Here is a 24518-nt window from a genome sequence, read left to right as displayed (position 1 = left end):
GGGGACCCTGCAACAGAGCCGGAGAGGACAGGCAGCCCACTTGGGGCTGGAAGGAAGACGTGCTGGAAATTCAGAGGAATTTGGTAGCATGGGAGCCTAGATGGAACAAGTCAGCATGGGCTCACAAGGACATTAGCAGTGATTGTCAGTACAGCACCCAGTGGAGACCAAGTGGGAGAAGCACAGGGCTGTGGAAGCCAGCAGAAATGAAGAGGTCATTCTGTAAGACAGCTCTGTGGCTGCATTGAGGTTGCCTCCCCTCTTGGGCAGACCTCCAAGAGGACCCCAATGCCATTTTGCCAGAAAGGGAAGAGTGAGAAACTGAGAACAACGGACAGTTTATTAAACATTCCTCCCTCCCCTGATCCACTCCTGTTCAGTCTTGGATGGATGCTTATGATGGAGTTTAGATCAGTTATGGAAAATAAAGTAGCTGCGTGCTTTATACCATCTAGATTGCAGTATATAAAATTTATGACTTCAATATACTACTGTTTATTGCACTCCCCCCTCACAGCCCTGAAGGGCCTGAATTATGTGAACACAAATCTGTCTGGTACAGAGTCTACGGTCTTTCCTCTATTGCCACCTACTCTTATCCTTTGCCTCTTCTTTCCTACAGACTAACTGACCTCAGTTCCACCCATCAGCATGGAAATAACTCAGTGGCCAGATCCCTCAGCAACATGACATTCTAGTGCTTCTGACATACTCTCGTCCTCCTTCTAAAATGCAGAGTCTGAAATGAACTCCCATCACCCTTCTGTTACACACCCTATCAGACACCTTTACATTGCTGTTTGGCAAATCTATGAGTGTAGATAAGTATGGATACAACAGTAAGACTTTCAGGACACTGTATAGCTGGCTTAATAAATGAACCTAAGAGATGGTGTTCAATGTGCCAAACCAACTTGCAAATAAATCTCTGGTGGAGTGCCATGAAGCTCTATCTTTGATGCTGTGTGGAGCTAATGAGAAGCTCAGAGAAAGAACTAAGATAATAGATGTCATCATAAAAGTTCAAAATGGTCTTGACAGGGTGAAATATTATTTTGAAAACAATTAAGAAGTTTGATTTTTTTGAGTAATCCCAGCAGTCGAAAATAGGGAAACTTTCTAGGGCATCAGTCCACGAGAAGAAATCACAAACGCTCTGACCAGTAGTGCTATGTAGTTATTGAAAAACAAAACCCCCCCAAAACTATTACTTTTTTAGACTGTATTAATCAAAACAGTCAAAACCTGGAAATCAGTTTAAAGATGATCCAGTCCTGGGCGCCTGGGTGGCTCAGTCGGTTAAGCGACTGCCTTCGGCTCAGGTCATGATCCTGGAGTCCCGGGATCGAGTCCCGCATCGGGCTCCCTGCTCGGCAGGGAGTCTGCTTCTCCCTCTGACCCTCCCCCTCTCATGCTCTCTCTATCTCATTCTCTCTCTCAAATAAATAAATAAAATCTTTAAAAAATAAAATAAATAAAATAAATAAAGATGATCCAGTCCTAACCTAATTACGAAATACAGATCCATGAGTAAGACCATAGGGTGCAATCCAGAAAAGTTAGTTATACTCTGAGCTTGTCAGAGGATATGTGGCTTGGGGGGCCTCATTTCAGACTCTGCATTTTAGAAGGAGGACGAGAGTATGTCAGAAGCACTAGAATGTCATGTTGCTGAGGGATCTGGCCACTGAGTTATTTCCATGCTGATGGGTGGAACTGAGGTCAGTTAGTCTGTAGGAAAGAAGAGGCAAAGGATAAGAGTAGGTGGCAACTAACTGCAAACAAATAATTAGTGGCTGTCTTTAGACAGAGAACTTAGAAGAAAGAAAACAAAAACTGCAGAATGGCATAAGGAGAAGGTGAAAGAAGCATAAAAACAAGAGAAGGAACCAAGTTCTCATTATACACAAAATGATCCCAATGCACCAGGTGCCATCTTCACGATCACGCAGCACAGTAGGTCCTGGGCTTCTGTGTTCTTCAGCCTGGTCCTGACTTAACCCCTGCAGTTACCGGGCACTCACTGTGGGCCAAGCTCTGTGCTGAGAACTTTCCCTATATTATGTCTTTAGTCCTTTCAGTACTGTGCAGTGATGCACAGTACTGTCACGATCCTTTACATTTTATACATAAGGAGACAGAGGCTTAAACAGATTGGATAACTTGTCTGTGTGAGTGGCAGAGCTAGGGATTAAACCAGATCTTACTGGTTGCAAAGTGGATGAGCTGATCACTAGGCCACAGTTATCTCCTCCTTAGGATCAGTTTTACAAATCCCAGTACGTTCCATTATTCACATACTGAGCCGATATTGACTGAAGGTAGTAGTTTTCTTTTGACACCATGACGGATTACCACAAACTTGGTGACTTAAAATAACCCAAGTTTATTACCTTGCAGTTCCGCTGTTCTGAAATCCAGCATGGGTCTCATTGGGATAAAATCAAGGATTCAGCCCAGTTGCATCCCTTCTGGAGGCTCTGGGGGAGAATTCATTCTTTGATTTTCCCAGCTTCTAGGGTCTGTCTGAATTCCTTGGCTTGTGGCTCCCTTCTTCTGTTTCATAGGATTAGTGCATGGGCATCTTCGGGGAGCTATATTCTTCCTATCATAGGTACCTGCCCTGTACCAGGTATTGCTCCAGGCAATATGAGATAGACAAGGAGGAGAAAGACAACAGCAAGTAAACAAATACATATGCCAGACAATCTGTGTGGCAAAAGCAAAAAACAATATAATCATCTCAGTAGCTGCAGGAAAAGCATTTGACCAAATTTAACAGTCATTCCCCCACCACTTCTCCTTTGCTGGGAATGCTCATACTCATCCTTCTGGATCTCACCTTAAATGTCTCCTCTTGAAGAAACAATTTCAGGCGTATAAGTAAGTGCTTAACAAACACAAATGTCTGTTTTTATTTTTACTTACTTATATAATAGTATTTTAAAATCACACGGTGCTTTCTCAATTTACGCAACAGATGGATGTTTATTATCACAGGTGAGTCAATTCACATTTCTGAATAACATGGGCATTGTGATTACATTTTAGTAAAAGCAAACAAGTAAGCAAAACCCCTTTATATGTGTGTCAGTTGTTGTAAGGAGCAAGGAGAAAAGTGTAGAAGAATATATATCAGGCTGTTAGTGGAGAGCAGATGATCAGCTTTGGTTTCTGCATCTTTGTGCTGATAAATACTCATGGAATGGATGAACAAGGACTGCTAATAATGGTTAATAATGAGTGGGTTCTGTAAGATAGTGCGCATCCACTGATCCTTGAGGACTGAGTGGGTATCATCTTGCTCAAATCATACACTCTTCTGTTTGTTTTATTTTAGCTACATTTTGACATCTGGTTAACCTAGATGGTTTCCTAAGTGAATTAAAAACCAAGAGAGCATAAATAATCAATTTCTGTACTGTATCCAACTTGCTTAATAGATTCTTATGCCATAATTTCCTCTTCTGCAAATTAGGAATAATAGACTTTCTGTAAGAATAACACAATTAGACTGGTTAAAAGGCACTTATATTCATAAAGTACCAAAGAGTTGTCGAGTATAAGTGAAAACTCTCTAATCTTTCTTTTGTTACATCCATGCCAACTGATTATGCTCCAGAAAAATATATTATAAAGCACTGCTATGATCCACCTTAAAGTTGAATGTATTTGAACAAATGTCACCCTTTTTCCATAACCTTTAAAATTAAATCTTCTTCCTTTCTGGGTCTGGACACTAAGTCGGGATCTGGTGGAGGAAGAGCCAAATCCCAGGCTATTCCTCATACAGAAGCTTTTTCATGAGTTTGCACTGTAGCCAGACTGTATCTTTGGACTCCATATAACCAATGTTTGAGTCATTAAAGCAATTGGAGCAAACATTCAAAAGAAACTTCAGAGTCATCACCCAAGCTTATAGATAACTCTAAGCCTACACAACTTGGACAAGTATCTGAGATGGCCTTTGAGGATGAAGGGGAAGACAAATGCTTTCCAAAACCAGATAGATTCTGTGGGAGATTTTCCACACAGACCATACTTGCATTGCTTCTTATTTCTCCCTAGTAGCAAAGTATAGATGTGGCTTCACCCTATGATATTACAGCAGCCTTCTTTCTCCTCTCTTCAATTTCAACTCTCTTGTATTCGCTGATACTCAGCTTATGTCCATTGGCCGTTTCCTCCATGCAAGAAATCAGTGAAGAAAGAAGGAGAGATTGAGGTGCTTTACTTCTCATTTACATCTCTCCATTCTCAACAGTGCCACCCCCAATAGCCAAATTGTGTTTTCTTCATAATAAGCTTTACCTTGATTCAATTTTTTCATCTATAAAATGAAGGTAATGATGAGATCTGACTTATATGGCTATTTTGAGAATTTAATAAGATAATTAAGGTAAGATACTTAGAACATTGCCTTGAACAGCGATCACTCATTAAATCATAGCTGTAATGAATATTAGCAATATTAATACTCTTCATTTATCATTCCACATTTATTTTGTCTTAATAAGGACAGGGTGTGTTTAGAGTTCTGACAGATGTGAAGAAATGCAAAAGCCAGAAAGAATTAATCGACCTTATAGCTGTGTTAAAGAAAATCTCACGAGCAGCCCAAATTTCACTCCCTATTCATAGGCACTAGTCAGATAAAGAATTACTCCAGTAGATGCATCCTTGGCAACCTGAAATGGTGTGCTATCCCTCCTGCCTTGTTATTCTTGTGGGTGGAGCTCTTTAACACCTTCTCTCAGAATGGCAGAAACATCATTTTCTCTCTCTCATCTCTTCTTGTTTCCCCTTCATGTCTACTTATCCTTCGTCACTGAAATTATTCGGCTCTTCCACGCCCAGGCTTACAATACCCGACTGGGCTCCGAAGGTCACAGGCCCAAGATGAAACAATTCAGCTTTTCCCCACCCCCCACCCCCAGAATGTTGGGACCTGAGAGAGATGGCAAAGGGCTAGAACTTGGCTAGATGGAAGCTTTGTATCACATGGGTTGTTTAAATATTCATGCAGCCTCTTCTGGCAGCTAACAAGGCTGCAAACTTTGCCCAGAAAAAGAAAAAGGAAGATAATTACTGAATTTCATAGCATTCTGAAATGGCTGCTGTGAAGGAAAAACTTAAGTGCTGATTTTTGGTTTAATCTCTCAGGCAAATGTATGTGGTTTTTTTTATTCAATGCAGGACAATAGGCAAGTGATTAAATGCATTTCTAAGTATTTTTTCTGAGCGTGTCATCAGTGTTAGATACCCACTGACATTAATACCATAAAAACGTATTGGACTGTCAAAGCCACCTCCTTTATAATTACTTTACTAATGACTTGAAATATTAACTGACACATCCCGTTGCAGTCAACAGCTTTGCTTATGTAGTAACACAGGTTGAAATGATCAGCAACTGAGCAATAGAATAAATCAGAGTGGAAAAAAGACCAAATTATTCTTGAGCCTAGTGGCTCACAATGTGAGGACATTTCATTTAGTGAAATCAATTGGCACTATCTGCTCTTCATTAGCATATGTGAAGACACCAAAAATGTAGGTGTCTATTCATTGTTTTGTTTGTTTTAAGGAGACATTTCCCCTGATTGTAATTAAGTTTTTTTGTTGTCCTAATTCTGGCTGATAAAATTTAATTAAAACAAAGTAATTTCACAATTTCTGAAACAACATAAAAGCAAACCTTGTCACTGCACTGAACCTCAAATTCTTTCTTCAAAGTACTGTCTATTCAGTGAAAATCAACTTTATTTTGTTTTTTATAACTACAGTCACAAGTTCTGACCTATCAATTATGCGTCCTCCCAATATGGCATACAAAAATGTAAGCATTAAAAACACCCCTTCATCAGTTTGCCCCTTCTAACAATAGTGATCTAAGATGTCAATTCAGATAAAACAATAGGTACTTTAATAGCTAAATATTAATAGTTTAATAGGTACATTAAAAGTTAAAAACGTCACTTGGAATGTCAGTGTTCAGTGTTTCTAGATGATTCATATTACATAAGAATTGGCCATTAGTAAATATCAGGTAAGTAAAATTAAATAATCACCATTCCTAAATTCTACTTCTAAGAAAATTCCTTCAAAAAATTCATAACTACGGTAAATTATTTGAACCCTGTAAGCATAGATATGTCTATAAATATGTATGTGTACATATATACAAATATATCGGATATATATTAAGAAAATACCTTCATGAAAAGTTGTATTTTTCATTTAATGTTTCAGATGTACATTACCAACACAATCAAAGCCAAAGGAACAAGACTTGCTAAGCCCGTTTTATGTTTGGGCTTAATGTGTTTGGCCTTTCTTACTGGACTCAACAGAGTAGCAGAATATCGAAATCATTGGTCAGATGTGATAGCAGGCTTTCTGGTTGGAATATCTATAGCAGTATTTCTGGTAAGTACAAATTTATTTGGATCTCACTGCATTTTTAATTAACTTCTATAATCACCTGCAAGAAAATACAAGTGTGAATCATCAGGTTTCTGTAAATGTGGTGTATCAAATGATAATATATTTTAGGTCATTCATTTCTTCCTCCTTCCTCATTTATTCAGCCTAAAGTCAAATTTGGGGATGAAAAATACATAAATTCTACACTCAAAGGTGAACAAAATATTTTCGCATAAAATGGAACAGGGCTAAAACACTCAGTCCTCCCTGGATAGTCTTTAAGACTAGGTTGCGTGGATATTTTAAAAATGTCCTCAGGTCACTTTTCATCCCAGAGTATCTAGAGCATCCCAAAGTACCCCAGGGCCTCAGCATAGTATCCTCCATGAACTGCCATGTCACAGCGCTGGCTAACAGGTAAACCTCATTTGAGAGATGAATTGGTTCCCTTCAGTAGCTAAAAATCCATGGATGGTTTCCAAGACAATACCACCTCAAGTCAGATTTTGCCAAGAGGTGAAGAGCTTATGTAGTGATTTCTAATGAAGTAAGCATACCATCTTTATTCCTTTTATAAAATCTCCTTGGAATGTTACTACAGGTTTTGGTTGTTGGAAAATATATTTTAGTCTGGCTTTCGAAATAATCAATCCATTATAAGTTTGAGTCTATAACATTTAACCCAGATGGAAAATGTGTAGACTATAAATCAAAACATATTTTTGCATTGACACATTATAATAGGAAAAAACACTTTATTTCCATTTTGATTACATTTAAATTGCTTCTCACGCTTAACTTCCTTTCTTCAGCTCCTTTCCCTAGTTCATAACCAGTAAGCAAAAACTTGTATGAACCTTTCCAGCTAACAATTTGTGTGCCAGGCATTTTAAATAGGCAACGTTCTGTAGAACCTCCTATGGTAGAGTGATGAGTATGACCTCATCCCTGCCCCACGCCCTGTACTGCTTTTCTTCCTGATGTCACTCCCTCTCATTCCCCAGGTGCCTGGGAGCCTAGGCCCACCCCCATCTCTCTCCCAGAGATATCATATGGCCCCAGGAAAACTGGGGCCCAGGCTTGGGCCAGAGCCTTTTCGTTTCTTTCACTCACCACAGGTGAAGCAGATTGAAACATTGAAAACAAAACAAGGCAAACACCTTACATAAACCCTAAGAAAAGAACTACCAGAAGTGAAAATTTCAAAGCACTAGTGTCAGATGTAACAGTGTTTCAGCTCTGTGGGTCCAGAACCTCTTCACTTGGCATCTATCTCATCAGTCTTCCTACTTATTTTCCTGTGGCCATTGCCAACTTCCCTTCACTTCCAGTAAACATCCTGACCCCCTGCAAGACAGAATCTAGAACGCTAATGTCTTCCCAGTCACTTCCTCATCTGAGAACCTGGTGGTGAATGAGTTGGACTGTGGATCCCCCTTGGGCTAGAGCCCCTCTGATTGCACATATTCAGAACCTTCCACAATGGTCCTTCAGACATTCCCACACACCTGGAAAATGACCTTATGAAAAGGTCACGTGAAGATAATGCTTTAACTGTAATCACTAAACAAACATTTGTGCATTCATGCACAACCGTTTCTGAGTATGAGTGCTTACAGGTGCCAGGCACTGTGCCAAGCACTGGGGATGCAAGGAGGCTCAGATAACCATGATCTGTCTCCTGTGGGAGTTACAGTCTGGTTCAGGGGTCAGACAATAATAGGTTATTTCCTCAACTATTCCCTTCCTCTCTTCCTTCAAAACAGAAACATTTACTGAGCCCCTATTAAAATCCAGGCACTGTGCTTGGTGCTGGGGATTAAATACATGAAAAAGTTACAGTCTACTTAAAGAGATCACAAGATAGACACCAAGAGTTTTATAGAAGGTTAAAGGTAATATTGGTTCATATACTCAGGAGATCTCTGTTGGGATTAGGGACAGTCAGAAAGGGGAGGGGATACATTAACTTGCAAAGTTTGTAAAGCAGGGAGGTCTAAGGAGGGGCATAAGGCATGAGAGCAAAGAGCACAGTGCGCAGAGAAAATATAAAATGCTTCATAAAATAGGCATTTATGGAGCCCTTAGTCTATTGTGGGCCTGGACAGAGCATGCACACGAGGGGCAGTGGCATCATGGAATGGCACCAGTCATCCAGCGTGAGTGACAAGAGTGGGAAATAGAAGAACACAGGGGTAGTTATCCTGAATGGCCTTGTAGGTTACAATAATCTGGGCTTTTTCTCTTTGTAATGGAGGTGACTTGAGAGCCACAGTCAGAGTTCAAGGAGTTAAAGCTGGTTGAATCTCAGCTTCCTTACTTACTCAGTTTGTGCCATTATGCAGTTTTCCTTATTTGTGCCATTACCAATGGACCTTTCCGAGCCTTGGGTTCTTCCTCATTAAATGAGGCCAGTAACAGCCTCCTTAAAGCTTATAAAGACTTAAAAATTTAAATGAAATAGTGTATGTTCAACGAATGGACACATGAATGACTGAAATCAGTTCCATAAATGATAGTTTGCTTCCTTTCAGCCCCTTTTACTCGATGATAAAATCCGTGCTTTGAAAGTAGGTTTGTTGGAAAGTAAAACTCCAGATGAGGATAGAGGAGGCAAGTTGTGCAGAACCAGGGAAATCAGATGGCCCAAATCAGGCCTCTGTGAGCACAGAGAGAAGGGAGACTATCTGGGAGGTCTGTGGAGATGGAAGGCTTGGAGCTTGATGGCACACTGGGGATGACGGAGGCGAAGAAGAGAGAGCAATCCGTGAGAGTTCCCGGGCTTCTCATTTGGGCAAGTAGAACATTTATTCTGAGCAGCGACTCCAGCTCTGGCTTGCAGTATCCTGGGGTGTCTCCAATTATCTTGCAGTGTGTGCAGAACTCTAAAATGGTTCCAGAATAAAATGAGCACTAACCTACCCCAAGACTCTATGTCTCAGTTGAAGGCATCCACATCCCCCAGTCACCCAGACCCAATGTCTAGCGTCTGTCTTTGACTCATTCTTCTCGTTCATCCCCCACACCCGGTGATTCATCTGGTCTCAGTTTATTTCCACTACAAAATGTCTCCTGCACATTTCATTTCTTGGCCATTGTGACCAAAATGTATACCGTGGGACTGTACTCGATTTTTGAGATTAGTGCTTTTTCCCTTTCTTCTATCTCTGGGTTCCTAACTGCCTCCTCACTTCAGACTCTCCTCCAAATACTTTCCATTCTGCCTCTCTTTTCTTTAAAACATAATCCGTTGCTAATAACAAGACAAAACAAACAAACAAAAAAACAAACCTCATTCCTGCTGCATTAAACCCAGATACTTCCACTGGGCTTCTGGGATTGTCCCTCATCTAGCTGCCCTCTTCCCAGCCAAGTTTATTTTCCCTCCTTGCAGGGGAATCCTATACAATGTATCCACTCAGTTTCCTTACCCTCACAGACAGGTTCTGTCCCGCCTTTATGTTTGCCCCAGCGAGAATGCCCATTCCTCTGTATATTTTAGAGAGCAAAACAGGTGTCTAGGAGCCACGTGAGCCTAGGTTTGAATCCTGCTTTTGCCACATGCTGCGTGTGTGACCTTGAACAAGTCACTTGTCTCATTTTTTCTAACCTAGTGAGGCCTCCCTGACCTGTATTTAAAATGGCTTTCCGGGCGCCTGGGTGGCTCAGTCGTAAAGCGTCTGCCTTCGGCTCAGGTCATGATCCCAGGGTCCTGGGATCGAGTCCCACATCGGGCTCCCGGCTCGGCGGGAAGCAGGCTTCTCCCTCTCCCACTCCCCCTGCTTGTGTTCCTGCTCTCGCTATCTCTCTCTCTGTCAAATAAATAAATAAAATCTTTAAAAAAAAAAAAAAAAAAAGGCTTTCCGCCCCACAAGGAATCCTTTCCTCATTCCCTATTCACTTTTCTCCGTAGCATGTTTCAACTTTTAATATACCACATACAATATTTTTTTTTTGCTGTCAAACCCACTAGGATGTAAGCTGTGCATGGAGAAGGCATTTGTTTTCTTTACCGTGAATTCTCAGTACGCATTACAGGGTCTGGTAGTTAGGGGGTTCTCAGGAAATACCTGATGGATGAATGAATGAATGGGGAACTGGTTTATTTCTTCCCAGAGCTCTTTCAAGGATTAAGTGAAATCCCATATGTAGTAAGTACAGGTGAGTGTGTGGTGCAGAGAAGGAGATGCAGATCATGGTCCTCACCTTTGATGTTGAGATCCTTTTTGCACTTGAGATTTTTCTCAGACAAGTCCCAACTTGCCCAAAAGGTGTCCCTGACTACCTCGTTCTCTCATTTTTCCTGAGTTTCCACTGCCCTCAAAGTCTGGCCTGTTATATTCTAATGAGGATTAATGTCCTGTCCTGTTTATCACTCTCATCCCATGTGCATTTTCTTTAAAGTTAGAGAACAGGGGCACTTGGGTGGCTCAGTCGGTTAAGTATCTGCCTTCAGCTCAAGTCATGATCCCAGGGTCCTGGGATCAAGTCCCACATGCTCCCTGCTCAGTGGAGAGCCTGCTTCTCCCTCTCACTCTGCCTGCTTGTACTCCGTCTCTCTCTCTCTCTGTCAAATAAATAAATAAAAATAAATAAAGTTAGAGAACAGAGTCCCCATGCTTAAGAAAATGCAAAACAAATACTAGTTGAACAATAGCTGTAGATTGGTTAATATTGTTTAACAAATATATGCTTAACAAATGTATGCTTCAGAGTGCTTCCAAAAAAGATGCCCAGGGTCCAGTCGAGTAGTTCAAGTTTACTGAGGCACAGCAAGAACTTGTCATGTTATCATATGTAATATAATAATAACAGTAAGAGTTATTTGTGCAGTCTTTACTACATTAACTCAATTAATCCTCACAACAGCACAGTGAGATGTAGTTATTATTGTTCTCATTTTGCAGGTAAAAAAAGAGCAGGTCTAGTTATATTGAGTTGTTTGCCCAGGCTCACAGTGAGTAAATCAGAGAGCCTGGCATTAAGGCCCAGTCCTTTTGACCCCCAGAGCCTATGCACCTACCCCCAAGCAATACAGATGTTTTACTTGCTACAAATGAAGAGGGAAAACGACCACAAATAGATCAAATTAATTTATTATCACCACTGGCAAAAGAACACAAAAATATATGTGTAATGGTGACTTATTAGTGTCATTTTTGTAGGACAGGGTAAAATTATACACATGGAAGCCATTAATGTAAAAATAGAATGTTTCAGAGGAATGTCACTTTAAATTATATAGGAACATCAGAAAATTTGAGAATTCTTGGCCTTGGCTCATTCATTAGTCAATTCATTCACTGTGGCACTGGGAATACAATGGTGAGCAAAAAAAAAAAAAGAGAGAGAAGAGACAGCATCTCTGCTTTTGTAGCACTTACAAGGAAGCTCTCTAAGGAAGAGATTCATATCAACCGAAGTATCATGTATTATGCTAACAGATGTATAATTTCACTAGAAATCGGTGCTTTGATGAAAGCATCAGGGATTGACTTGTTCAAACAAATAAAAACAGCCTGAGGTCAGAGAAAGCCAGTGAAGAAGTGATATTGAGATGAGATACCACAGATGAGTAGGATATGGTGCCCAAAGAATGTGGAGTTGAGTATTCCAAACAAAAGGCAGCGAAAGGGAAGGACAAAGAAGGAAGACTGCAAAGGTGGGCAAGGTTTACACTATAAGAGAAATGGGTAACCCAGTCACATAGTTTGAAAAAGGCTGACATGATCCAATTTGCATTTTGGAAAGATCATTCTTATGTCACTATAGAAATGGATTGGAGGGAGCCAAGATTGGATTTAGGGAGACTTTAGAAAGCTACACAGGAATCCAGGCAAGTGGTGGTGATGGCTTAGTCTTTGGAGTTGGTGGTGGAGATTGAAGAAAGCAGATATAAGAAATCAAAATTTTTAGGAAGGAAAATTGAGCAAATTGACTGGTTGTGTATAGGAGGTGTAAAGGATGAATCCAAGTTTTCAGCCTTATGCAAGTAGGGGAGAGGGCATGTGGGGGTTGTTTTCCTGAGAAGATCCAGAAAAATATCAAGCTTTATAGTGGAGTCAGGAGATAGGCAGATCTTAGGTTTCACTTTGAACATTTGTTGAATTTTTCCTACCTTTGACAACCAAAGGAATGGACTAGCTTGGTAAGATATTGCAACCTCTTCCCTTACAAATTGAGAAAACTCAGACCCAGAGGACTGTCCAAGAACATACAGACTTGGGATCAAAAACCAAGCTTCTTGCTTTTACCTATAAGCATTTTTCTTTCTTATTTTTTTTAAGATTTTATTTATTAATTTGACAGAGAGATTGAGAGAGAGAGAGAGAGGCAGGAGAGGAACAGAGGGAGAGGGACAAGCAGACTTCCACACGGGGCTCAATCCCACGACCCTGAGATCATGACCTGAGCTGAAATCAAGAGTTGAATGCTTAACCGACTGAGTCACCCAGCCCCCACCATGAGCATTTTTCTGATAGGAGATCAGTTCCATACTTATGAATGTTAGCAGGCAAGACATGTTAAATATTTGAATATGGTTCTAAAGAAGATTTGGCATTTCCTCCCTTATAATTTAAATAATAACAGTAATGAAGAATAATCATTATGTTAATAGATGCTATTTAATGAATATCTACTATCTGTTAGGTGTTTAAATAGTTCACATATGAATTCTCAGCTGCTTCAGTGGTGTTGTCCTAACCCTCAATTACGGTGAAGAGATAACTGATACAACCTGTCAAAGAGTTTACCAAACCTAAATAATATAAAAGCAATTATACTAATTTCAAAAGCCCATATTAACTCTAGATGAACTCTTCTTCATCTCATGACTTCCGTACATCTATATACATAGTTATTTCATTTCAACAAATTTTACTTCACAAGAATTTGTAGCAATTTTTTTCATCTGCTTAATCTTTCATTAGTTTATTTCTATTAATGAAAAGGGAAGTATATGTTTGTATATTTCATGAAGTGATTGCGGAAGCTTCTTGACTATTATGTTGTTACTGGCTAAAATTTTTGATTATATCCTTTGTACTCCAAGCAGTGGTCAGTTGGCAAACTATAGCCATTAGGTGAAATTTGGCCTGCTATCTATTTTTTTTTTTTAAGTTACATTGGAACACTGACATGCCCATTCATTTATGAATTGTCTATGGCTGTTTTCACACCAAAATATCAGAGTTGAATAGCTGCTGCAGAGATTATGTGCTAGCAAAGCCAAAAATATGTGCTATTTGCCCCTTACAGCCAAAATTTACTGACCCTTTCTATAGGGCAATCACTATTAGTCTTTTGTAGGGTCATGATTTGATACTAGCCTTATCAAGTACCTATCTCTAAGCTTGTACCATCCCTTACATTAAAGATCTTGATGGCAATGATAAAGTTAATGAATCAAATTATCAGGCTTTGATCTGTGTTTCTGATCTGTAATTATTAATGGAAATGGAAGGATAATAAGTATTCCACAACTAGGGAAATATTTTCTCTAAGATAAAGTCTCATAGTATGTGTTATTATTTTGTAGATTTATAAATTTTATTTAAAAACTGGAGAATAACCAAGATCTAATTGGCCTTTGAAAATATTCAGTAATGAGCTCTACTAAAGAAAAGGCTTTCCAAAGGAGCATTTGTGAATATCTACAATGTAAATGTATAATTACATATTAAGCATTTATTCTTTTAAAAAATGAATGTTAGGTTACAACTGCAAGGAAGTTCTGTATTCTGGCTTGATAACAAGCTATAAACCCAGAAAAAGAAGGCTCAAGAATATCTTATCCACTGCTTAATATAAGCAAACAATAGCAAGTAATTTTCCTGTGTTGTTTAATTCACTATTTCTTAAAAGTATGATTCACCTGCATCAGAAGCTTCTGCAATGTATTTCAAAAAAGTGGCAACTCCTAGGCCCCATCCTTCATCTACAAAATCAGAATCTTTAGGAGAGGGCTTAGGAACGTGCATTTTTAACAGTGGTGGGCCTTTATTTTTATGTAACCTGAAGTATGAGAACCTCTGGCTTAGTTCAAATGCTGTCACCTATGGGATATAATCAGTTGAAACAAGGGTCAATTTCCTTTATGTAAAATGTCTTCTTTTTCGCTGGTAGCCACAGTAAGCTATTGTTGAAATGCCAAGTATACATAAGATACAATAATAAACAATAAGCTAGGTTAATTAAAGGGATGCTACTAAATTAGAAAGTACCAATTGTAGAAGGTTTGTTAGGAATGTAATGATCTTGAAGCAATGAGAAATAATTAGCATTTAAATTAAGTTGTAGGTTAGCTGCATTAGGGAAAGGTTAGCTTGCTATGAATTTTTATAAGGCTATGATGTTATTTATGGATTGATTTGAGCATTGACTATAACCTAATTTAATGAAAATTTTAGAATAATGAAATTGTCATTATTAACTGAGCTACACATTATTTGATACATTTTCTTGAACACATTTACACTGGAATAAAATTTATACTAGATAAACCTGGATCTAAAGTTATATATATATTACTTAAGTAATTTTAATACTTTATTTCTATGATTAGATTTAGTAAGCTACTTAAAAGGTCATAGTCACAGGGAGTGTGGCTTTGCTTCAACTGCATTTTTTTCCTGAAATTTTAGGTTGTGTGTGTGGTAAATAATTTCAAAGGAAGACAACCAGAAAATGAACATATACACACGGATAATCTGGCACAGATGCCAATGATCAGCATTCCTCGAGTAGAAAGTCCTTTGGAAAAGGTAACATCTGTACACGTGATTCATAATTTAAATTCTCCAATGTGATTGTTATCTAGAGCAAATGAATAATCATTCCTGAGAGTTCTCCACAGTCATATTTGATTTACTGAAGCAAATTTAGAATCTAATGTGGTGTTTAGCAAGAATTTAGTCACTGATAGCATCATCTTAGAAAAATGCATATCACATTGAAAATAATTCTTTGAATACCTCATGCTAAAAGCTTAGTATTAATGTATGGAATATGTTCTGTACTTTGCCATAACTTTGAGATAAGGAACACTGTGCAGTGATGGGTCTCATGCATGGGTGAAATGATAAGGTAGCCTCATTTGAGGATATATGCATTTTTTTCATAAAATACATTCCACTTTTCCCATCATCTATTTATGTGAGAGAAGGCTTAGGATAATGCCTAGGACATAATATGGCTCAATAAATTTTGTTGAATCTCATTATATAAAGATCTGGCAGCAAGAAAACACCAATCATGCTCTCCTAATCAGGGTGGTCCTGAGTGTCAGGTTGGGCAGAATGGAGCCGGACCAGGTAGCACTTTGAATGGCAGGTCAAGGCTTCATTGGGCATGACAATGAACCAATAGCCAGGTATTTAACAAAACTTTTCTTGAGACTTTTTCTCTAAACTTATCTGGTGAACTATGGAGGGTAATATTACTTAAATGATGATGCAATTATGTACATTTGTAATTGGTTCAGTGATTACCCAGAGGGTTATTAAAGGCTTCTCATCAGTCCTGTCCATACCCACATTTTGATAGATATGTTAGATGAAGAGATCAATTACATGCTAATCAGGGGCTTAGATGGTATGAATCAGTGAGGGATAATTAATACATTGGTTGAAAAAATAAAAGTTCTTGAGAGATTAGATACAATTAACAACTTGAAATAAAGCAAATGTTTTGGATTTGGATTTAAAAGAAGTTCATGTAGGGTAGGGTACATCTAGGGTAACTACACAAACAAAAAAGCCTCAGAGGGTATAGTAGGTTACCATTTGGCATGTGTCAACAGCATGTTTCAGCTGCCAAGAGTTATATGATCTTAAGTTCCACTTAGTGAAAATAATATCCTGAATGAGGGGATTGATGGTTTGCTCTGCTTATATTAACTTGGAACACCAAAAACTGCCCTTATTGACATAGTTTTGAGGAGGGCATCAATAAAATAGAGTAGTCGGTACTCAAATATTTGTTAAATGCGTGAATGAATGTGTCCAGGACAGTGAGTGGACTCAAAGTCATGGATTATGAAAGACTGTTGAAGGAATAAAAAATGATAGAGAAGAAAGAAAACTCATGGAAGAAGTAATAACGTTCCATACACATCTGAAGGACTATTGTATGGCAGAGGGATACGATTTGTTCCGCCAGCGCCTCAGAGGTCGCGGTTAGGATGACAGAAATGAAAGTGTTAAGAAGACAAATAATGTCTAGAAAGAAGGAAAAACTTTCTCAAAATGGGATGTCTTCCTTAGGAAAAATGAAATTTCCTTTTTAAAAAAAAATTCCTTTTATTATAAGGATTCAAGAAGAGTTAAACTATTACTTATCCATGATACTGTGGAGGGAATTCAAGCATCACTGTGAGGATAGAGGTACTAGATCATCATCATCATAATAACAATATTAATAGCTACCTTTTAATAATCATTTGGTATGTGTCAAGTACTATGCAGATTGCTTATGTAAATTCCACAAATACACTTCTATGCTCTGAAAGTCTAACTTCATTCCTTACAACAGTTTTTAAAGCTGGGTGTCATCTTAGTGGCAAACGCTGCTAATAGCCCACAGTATCCCTTCCCCCATTCTTCCTTTTAGTAACTGAATTCCCCAATCCAATTTTAGCTACATCCGCCACTGCCTAGCCTTAGTCTGTATCTCCCAGCTACCACTGCAGGTAGGCGTGACCATGCAGCTAAGTTTAGACCAACGGGATGTAAGTAGAAGTGGTCAGTGCAACCTCTGGTTCATCTCTTGAGGACTCTTGTCTCTGTCTCTCCTCACCCTTTTCATCAAGTGGAAAAGGTATGACTGGAAGTAATCTTTAACTTTTTAAGACGACCGATCCACTTTGACAGCCTAAGCTCCTGGATGAGCTCAGGGAGCAGTCCACAGACACACTCTAGATGGTTCTGAAAAAGAAAGAAACTTCTTTTCTCTCTGAACCATTGGATTGTTTTCATCTCTTTCCCACAGTGGCTTAGCTGATGCCCGATTACAATAAGTGTCTCCATTGTACAGTTAAGAAAACTAAACTCCCAAGTGTTAAGCAATTTGCAAAAGTCCACATCATCGATAAGCAGCAAAGTTATACAATGTGATATTTCCAGATACATGTGTTTTGTTTAAAACTGAATAATATATAAAAAATTATATCTTTTTTAACTCAAGAAATGAATATAGAAAGCAACAGAATTTAGGAAGAGATACTAGACATATTTTGAAGACAATGGTCAGGTTAATAATTAGTCTTCATTTTATATACCTCTGAAGTTAACTTGAAAAATAATCACTGTCTTCTGTTTTTTAACATATTTATTTGTGTAAAGGTTCTTTAGTAGCCTCCTAGCATTGCCAAGTATCCTTATATATCATTACATCCTTTTATATATAAAATGATCATAAATTCCTGTTGTTGAATTTAAGCAAATTTATTTTTATTTAGTGAGTTTTAAAATATGAAAGCAAAGATATTCTATTAGAATCTGTAGATTTCAAGACATCAGTGTGTATTAACTTCTTTCATTAATTATTTTGTTTATGACAAATTCATATGCTCTGTTTTTACTTTGGTAGTTAGGGAATAAAGGTGATTTAGGTGATTTGAATCGTACTCGGTTCTCCCTTGGCACACACCTTGCTGAGTTCCGACTTTGCTCCCCACTCTTTTTATCCTGTTTCCAGGCAGAACGCTGTCTGCACGATGCAGGATCTGCTCCTGCATCACACAGACCACAGGAGGATCACGAATCAAGCTACTGGGGACGTATCTCAGGCTTCCTTGTGGAGCTCTGTTGCTGAGAGGACATGTATTTGTGCTCATCAGCCAAAAAGGGAGGAACGCCATCACTTAAGGGAAGCCGACAGTGGCTTTCTCTGTCTTTTGTGATACAGAATATTTAGAGTAAATATATTGCTTTTCATCATAGTTCGCGATGGGAAACGAGTGAATACAAAATTCTTCCCAGTATTTGATCTTAATAATTGATAGTTGGAGAGTGGCAATAGGTTCTTGAAACTGGCCCTCAGAGGACAAAACGGGAGTCCAGTATGAAAGTTTGGTCTGCAGACCCCGCCAGTAGTTTGAGCACTGTGATGTATTATGCCAAGCCATCATTTTCGGCTTGCCAGTTTTGTGTGGAGAAGGCAAAGGGTTTCTTTTAGAAGTTATGTACTTACATAACCTCCTATGTTCAAAGTGCATGTTTGATAAACTGTAAGCTACAGAGTAATTACAACATGCCAGTGTTCTTTATTTTTATGCCAGCAATTTATCCCTTAATTATAGGGAGTTTGTCATATAGTTAATTACCATAGTTTATGAGGAAAAGTCATGATTTTTCTGAAAGCTAAGTAAATCTGAACATTCATTACATTTGGTTTTATGAAAAGAATTAATCATCTGTGGAAACTGGCCCCTCATATTTCATAGCCCACTAAATATTTAAGTTGCCAGTAACTTCATTACAGCTGTTTGTAATATCAAATCATAAAAGTCTAACTGTGTATCAGGAGTGAATAAATGATTAAATCAGTGTTACGTTCTTATAATGGAATCCAGTACCTTATAATGCGGTGTTACAGCCACAGGTTCTGGAGGTAGACTGGCTGGGAATTTGGGACAATTTTGACCTTGGGCAGCTTATTCAAATGCTCTGTGAATTTTCTCAATCATAGAATGGACGTTGTGAGAGTTCAATAAGCTAAGAGTAAAGCACTCAGAACAGTATCTGGAACCTATAAAGCCCTTAATCACTGCCAGTTATTATTACCACTTAACGGTTGAAATGGATGGGGTAAATCAAGATGTGGAAAGTTTTCTGATACATATTGTAAAGGTTTTTTGTTTGTGTTAATTTTACTTATTTATTTATTTATTTATTTATTTATTTATTTGAGAAAGAGAGGGAGAGTGTCCATGTGCCCCTAAGTCAGGGAGTGGGATAGCAGAGGGGAAGGGAGAGGGCCACAAGCTGACTCTGCTCCTGCTAAGCCCTTGAGCTCTTGGATCAAGTTGCGGGGCTGGATCCCAGGTCCCTGAGATCCTGACCTGAGCCAAAACCAAGAGTTACGTGCTTAAAAGCCTGAGCCATGCAGGAGCCCCATGGTTGTTGTTTTTTTTTTTTAAGTTGATATATATATCGTGTGTGTGTGTATGATGAAGCTAGTTATGTAAATTACCACACAAGATAAATTCTTTCTAGTAAGATAGAAAAGAGCATGTAGATGAAAGAGAGGAGAAAAAAGAGAGAGAGAGAGAGAAACTAGATACCAATCTGAAAGCAATGCTTCAACCTAAGGAAGCAACTGAGATAGTGTACTAGATTTCTTTTCTTTCTTTCCCTTCTTTTTGTTCCTTTGTTCTTCGTGTTTTCATTCTTTCTTTTTTTCCTTTCATCCTCCCTTCCTCCCTTTCCTCTTTCTTTTGTTCCCTTTCTCTTTCTTTTTCCTTCTATAATGAATAATTCATGAATAATTGTGTAACAAAAATAATTACAATTATGCTCTAAGGAGGTTCTGGTTATGCTTCCTCTTATTGACTACCGATATGTTCAGATTTACCAATGTCCCTTGGAAAGATTCCCTCACAATAATTCAAATCCCTGTGCTCCTTCCTTATGTGTCACAGGGATTTAAAAGGATCCTTTTAAAAATGTTTGGTCTATTTTTCTCTGCTGAACTGAGCATGGAGACCTTGGTTGTGGCTCCCATGCCCTCATGCCTAGGGTCCAGGTTCCCTTGGCACACCTGCAACCATACTCATTCCAGGTCCCATCTGTCCTGAGAACCTGCACACAAGCCTTGTGCAGGTGCCTCTTAAAGGATCCACAAAGTTCCCACTCCACCAAGGCCCCAGGGAACCAGCTTTCTTCATAGGTCACACCACTTCCTTTCAGACTCATCCTTTTCTGGCTCCTGCCTTCAAGGGCCCATGCATCCCAGACAAAAGCTTCGGTGGTGCCAGCTTCAGGATGGCTCCGAATACATGAAATTTCTATTAATTACTCTGGGAGTCCAGAAACTTCTGGGAAGTGGAGATGGAGACATTTACATATTCATTATCTTTAGCTCCTTATATTAGCAAGATTAAAGTAAGAATTAATATCTTAATAGATGTGTCATGAAGAGTAAAAACTAGATAGAGTAAAATTTTAGTCATTTCTACTAAATATCATATATATTAATCCGATTTGAAGGATGTCACCAAAGGATGATTAAAGTGTTTCTTTGCCAATAAAGAAGTTCAAAATTGTGGAATTGGCTAAAATCCTATAGAATCTCAATAATACACCAAAATTTGAGAGAGTAAAGAGAGATAGGGAGCAATCTCTGGGAGAATGAGGAGTCTATTCTATTTAGAACACATTTCAGCACCTTGAACAAACACCATTTTGAGACTGGGTTAGCAAATAGGCAAATACATGACAAAAGAAAGCCTTCAGGCAAGAAATTTTCCCTCTGATCAGGCTTCTAATTAATATGGGTTCATAGTAAATGAGGCAGTTCTTTTCCTCAACTGAATGGGTGCTATAAAATGGAATGGAGAGTTACCTTCATTCAAAAACAAAAAAAAGGTGGCTCCAGAGACTGCATCTACCTGGAGTAGAGGCTACGCTGAAGAGATTAACAATCTTTCTGATGGTCCAACAACCATGTGGATGAAACTGTATAGGAACAAAGTGATGTTCCTATAGTCTCAGCTTCTTCTCCCACTCCACTCATCAAATCATCAAAATGATGTTATAAAACTACATTCACCATCTTTTCAGCTCAAGATTTGATGTAAAGATTCCTTGACTCTTCAGGAACAATTTGGGGATCTTTGATGAATCTTCTCCCTCCTTTTTAGGGAGACAAACTGAGCTAAATCTATTATGATTCAAGTATAAATAACTAGGACAATTATTTAAATCCTTTAAAATGATTTCATGACACAGATGAGAGAGATAGACACATTTCAAGAGTTAGAGTATGTTTTTGGAAAAAAAGATTAACTACAAGAAATTTAATTAAATTTATTATAGAGAGCATCTTCTTTTCACTGTCAAGGAAATTAAAGAAAATATGTGAAATGAGAGATGAAAGTTAGGTGGCACAATGGCACAATTAGGAAACTAAGAAAACAAGTAATATTATGGCAGGATGGAAACCAATAGTAGAAACCATAAAGAACAAAATCCACACTGGATAAAGTCATATCAGTTCTATTAAGGACAGGTTTCAGCATATGTCATAAAAGAACAAGAAAATAAAATTGATCTGAGAAAACATAACAGATACAGAAGACATAGGACAGTATGTCGTATGAATCATTGTAGATGATGAATCACTGTAGATCCAGAAGAAAAGGATAAATAGAACTAGAGCAATATTCAGAGATATATATGAAGGAGACTTTTCTTTCAAACAAATACCTTTAGTCTAGAAGGGTTAACTAGATACAAGGTAAAATTAAAATATATACTAAAACATAGATGACATTTCTCAGTGAAATTTTTGAGTTTCAATACTGAAGAAAGAGACCTATAAATTCTGTGGGAGATGTTATTATTGTTCCCAATTATTAACTACCACCTTCCTTTGGCAGAGTATCCTTCCTCCAGTTATTTTGGATTTGGTCAATAACATGTGAATGAACCTGATTTATGCCCCATCAATCAGAAACTTGTAGAGACATCAAGAGTTTTTGCCAACTTTATTGCGCCTCGGCTTTTTTTCTGGAAAAGTCCATGTTTCAGATAGGGACTGCTTCTTCAGCCTGTACCCCAGAATGGGAATACACAAGAAACAGAAGAGCATGCAAACACTAGGCTGAAGCAGATCTATAGAACCTGACCACCAACATGTGGTTTGAGGGAGAAATACTTATTTGTTGTTGGAAGCCACTGTGCTTTTGAGGTTATAATATGGTATACCTAGTGAAAACTAACACACACACCAAGGCAGAAAAATTAGGTTACCGACCCAAGACTGACAGTATATTGGCCTCAGACCTCTCTCTCCATAACAGTAGATGCCAGAATAGAAAGGAGTAATGTCTTCAGAGATTTCAAAGAAAAAGTTTGTGACATAGAATTTTATTCCCACCGAAAAGGTCGTTTAAGTATTCAAGATAACCATAAAATACCAGATATGCAAGAATTCAGGAATTACATTACTCATGAAATATTACCAGAAGATGTTTACCAACTAACTGAGCAACACACCAATATCTGGAGCTTTCAAAGATTTTATTTATTTATTTGTCAGAGAGAGAGAGAGAGGCAGGAAGAGAGAGAAGCAGGCTTCCCACTGAGTAAGGAGCCCAGTGCAGGATTCAATCCCAGGACCCTGTGATCATGACCTGAGCCAAAGGCAAATGCTTAACTGACTGAGCCATCCAAGTATCCCAACCTGGAGCTTTCAAATTGGCAAAGTCATGATATGAATGAATTGGCAGAAAGAATGGAAAACATTTACATAAAGAATTAATTGGAATTGGCTATGGTAATTACAGAGAAAAGTTAAACAATTAATTTAAAGAGAAGATATATAAAAAAGAAAATAATATAACAATGACAAAACGAGACAGACATCCTAGATAATACCAACAAAAGTAAAATTACGATAATTTCCAGATTTTATAAAGGAGGGACTCAGTATCACTGTTTTGTTCTTGACATTGCTTACTAGAAAATTATAGGTTGAAGCATTTTTAAAAGTTATCAAAAGTAATTAAAAACAATCTATAAAGGTCCAGTAACAAACTATAATATATCAGCAACACATGTGTCAAAAGATTGATGTCTATAATATGTGAAACATCCTAACTGAAAAATGAGCAACGTTCATAAATATGCAAATTATTAGAGATCAAATGCAAATGGGAAATAAATATATGGAAAGTATTCTCTGTCACCTTTTTTCCCTTTTCTTTCATTTTTTCTTTCTTTTATGGAGGTATAATTGACATATAACATTATAGTAGATTCAGGTGTACAACACAATGATTTGATATTTGTATATATCCCAAAATGATCACCGCAATGAGTTAACACCCGTCACTGTGTAGTTACAATTTTTTTCTTATGATGAACACATTATTTATAGTTATCATACTGTATATTATGTCCTCATGACTTATTTTACAACTAGAAGTTTGTAACTTTTGACTCCCTTCACCCATTTTGCCCATCCACCACCCCTTGCCTCTGGCAATTACTGATATGTTCTCTGTATATATGATTTTTGTTTTGGTTTTTCAGACCATGTATAAGTGAGATCATATAGTATTTGTCTTTCTTTCTATAACTTATGTTAACATAGTGCCCTCAAGGCCCATCCATATTGTTGCAAATGGCAAGATTTCTTTCTTATTTATGGTTAAATAATAGTCTGTTGTATATATATTTACTACATCTTCTTTATCCATTCTTCCATCAATGGACACTTAGGTTGTTTCCATATCTTTGTAAATAATGCTGCAGTGAACATGGGAGTGCATATATCTTTTCAAGTTATAGTGTTCTCATTTCCTTCAGATAAATACCTAGAAGGGGAATTGCTGGATCATATGGTAGTTCAATTTTTAATTTTTTGAGGAACCTTCATACTGTTTTCCATAGTGGCTGCACCAATTTACATCCCCACCAACAGTGCACAAGTGTTTTCTTTTCTCCACATCTTTGTCAACACTTATTATTTCTTGTCTTTTGATAATAGCCATTTTAACAGGTGTGAAGGGATAGCTCATTGTGGTTTTGATTAGAATTTCCCAGACACATAGTGATGTTGAGCATCTTTTCATGTACCTGTCAGCCATCTGTATGTCTTCTTTGAAAAAAATGAAATTCAGATTTTCTGCCCATTTTTTTCCATCAGATTGTTGTTTTTGCTGTTGAGTTGCATGATTTCTTTACATATTTTGGATATTAACCTCTTCTCTAATATCTGATTTGCAAATATTTTCTCCCATTCACTAGGTTGCCTTTTTATTTTGTTGATGGCTTCTTTTGCTGTGCAGAACCTTTTTAGTTTAATGTCTTTCTACTTATTTATTTTTACTTTTGTTGGTTTTGTTCTTGGAGTCAGATCCAAAA

The 24518-nt window shown here is 37.9% G+C and overlaps 1 protein-coding gene across 1 annotated transcript in view; it reads left to right on the top strand.

The window, feature by feature from the left end:
- The window catches only part of PLPPR5 (phospholipid phosphatase related 5), an 89680-nt gene extending 74444 nt beyond the window's left edge, over positions 1–15236 (top strand). The window contains exons 4-5 of the mRNA XM_021690302.1: positions 6253–6429; positions 15072–15236. Coding sequence (XP_021545977.1) covers positions 6253–6429; positions 15072–15236 — 342 coding nt within the window. The remainder of the gene's footprint in view (positions 1–6252; positions 6430–15071) is intronic.
- Positions 15237–24518: the final 9282 nt, after the last annotated feature.

The sequence above is a fragment of the Neomonachus schauinslandi genome, chromosome 4 (assembly GCF_002201575.2).
Source record: "Neomonachus schauinslandi chromosome 4, ASM220157v2, whole genome shotgun sequence".
Taxonomy (NCBI): Eukaryota; Metazoa; Chordata; class Mammalia; order Carnivora; family Phocidae; genus Neomonachus; species Neomonachus schauinslandi.
The sequence above is the reverse complement of the archived record's forward strand: the minus strand, read 5'-3'. Positions and strand labels throughout refer to the sequence as shown.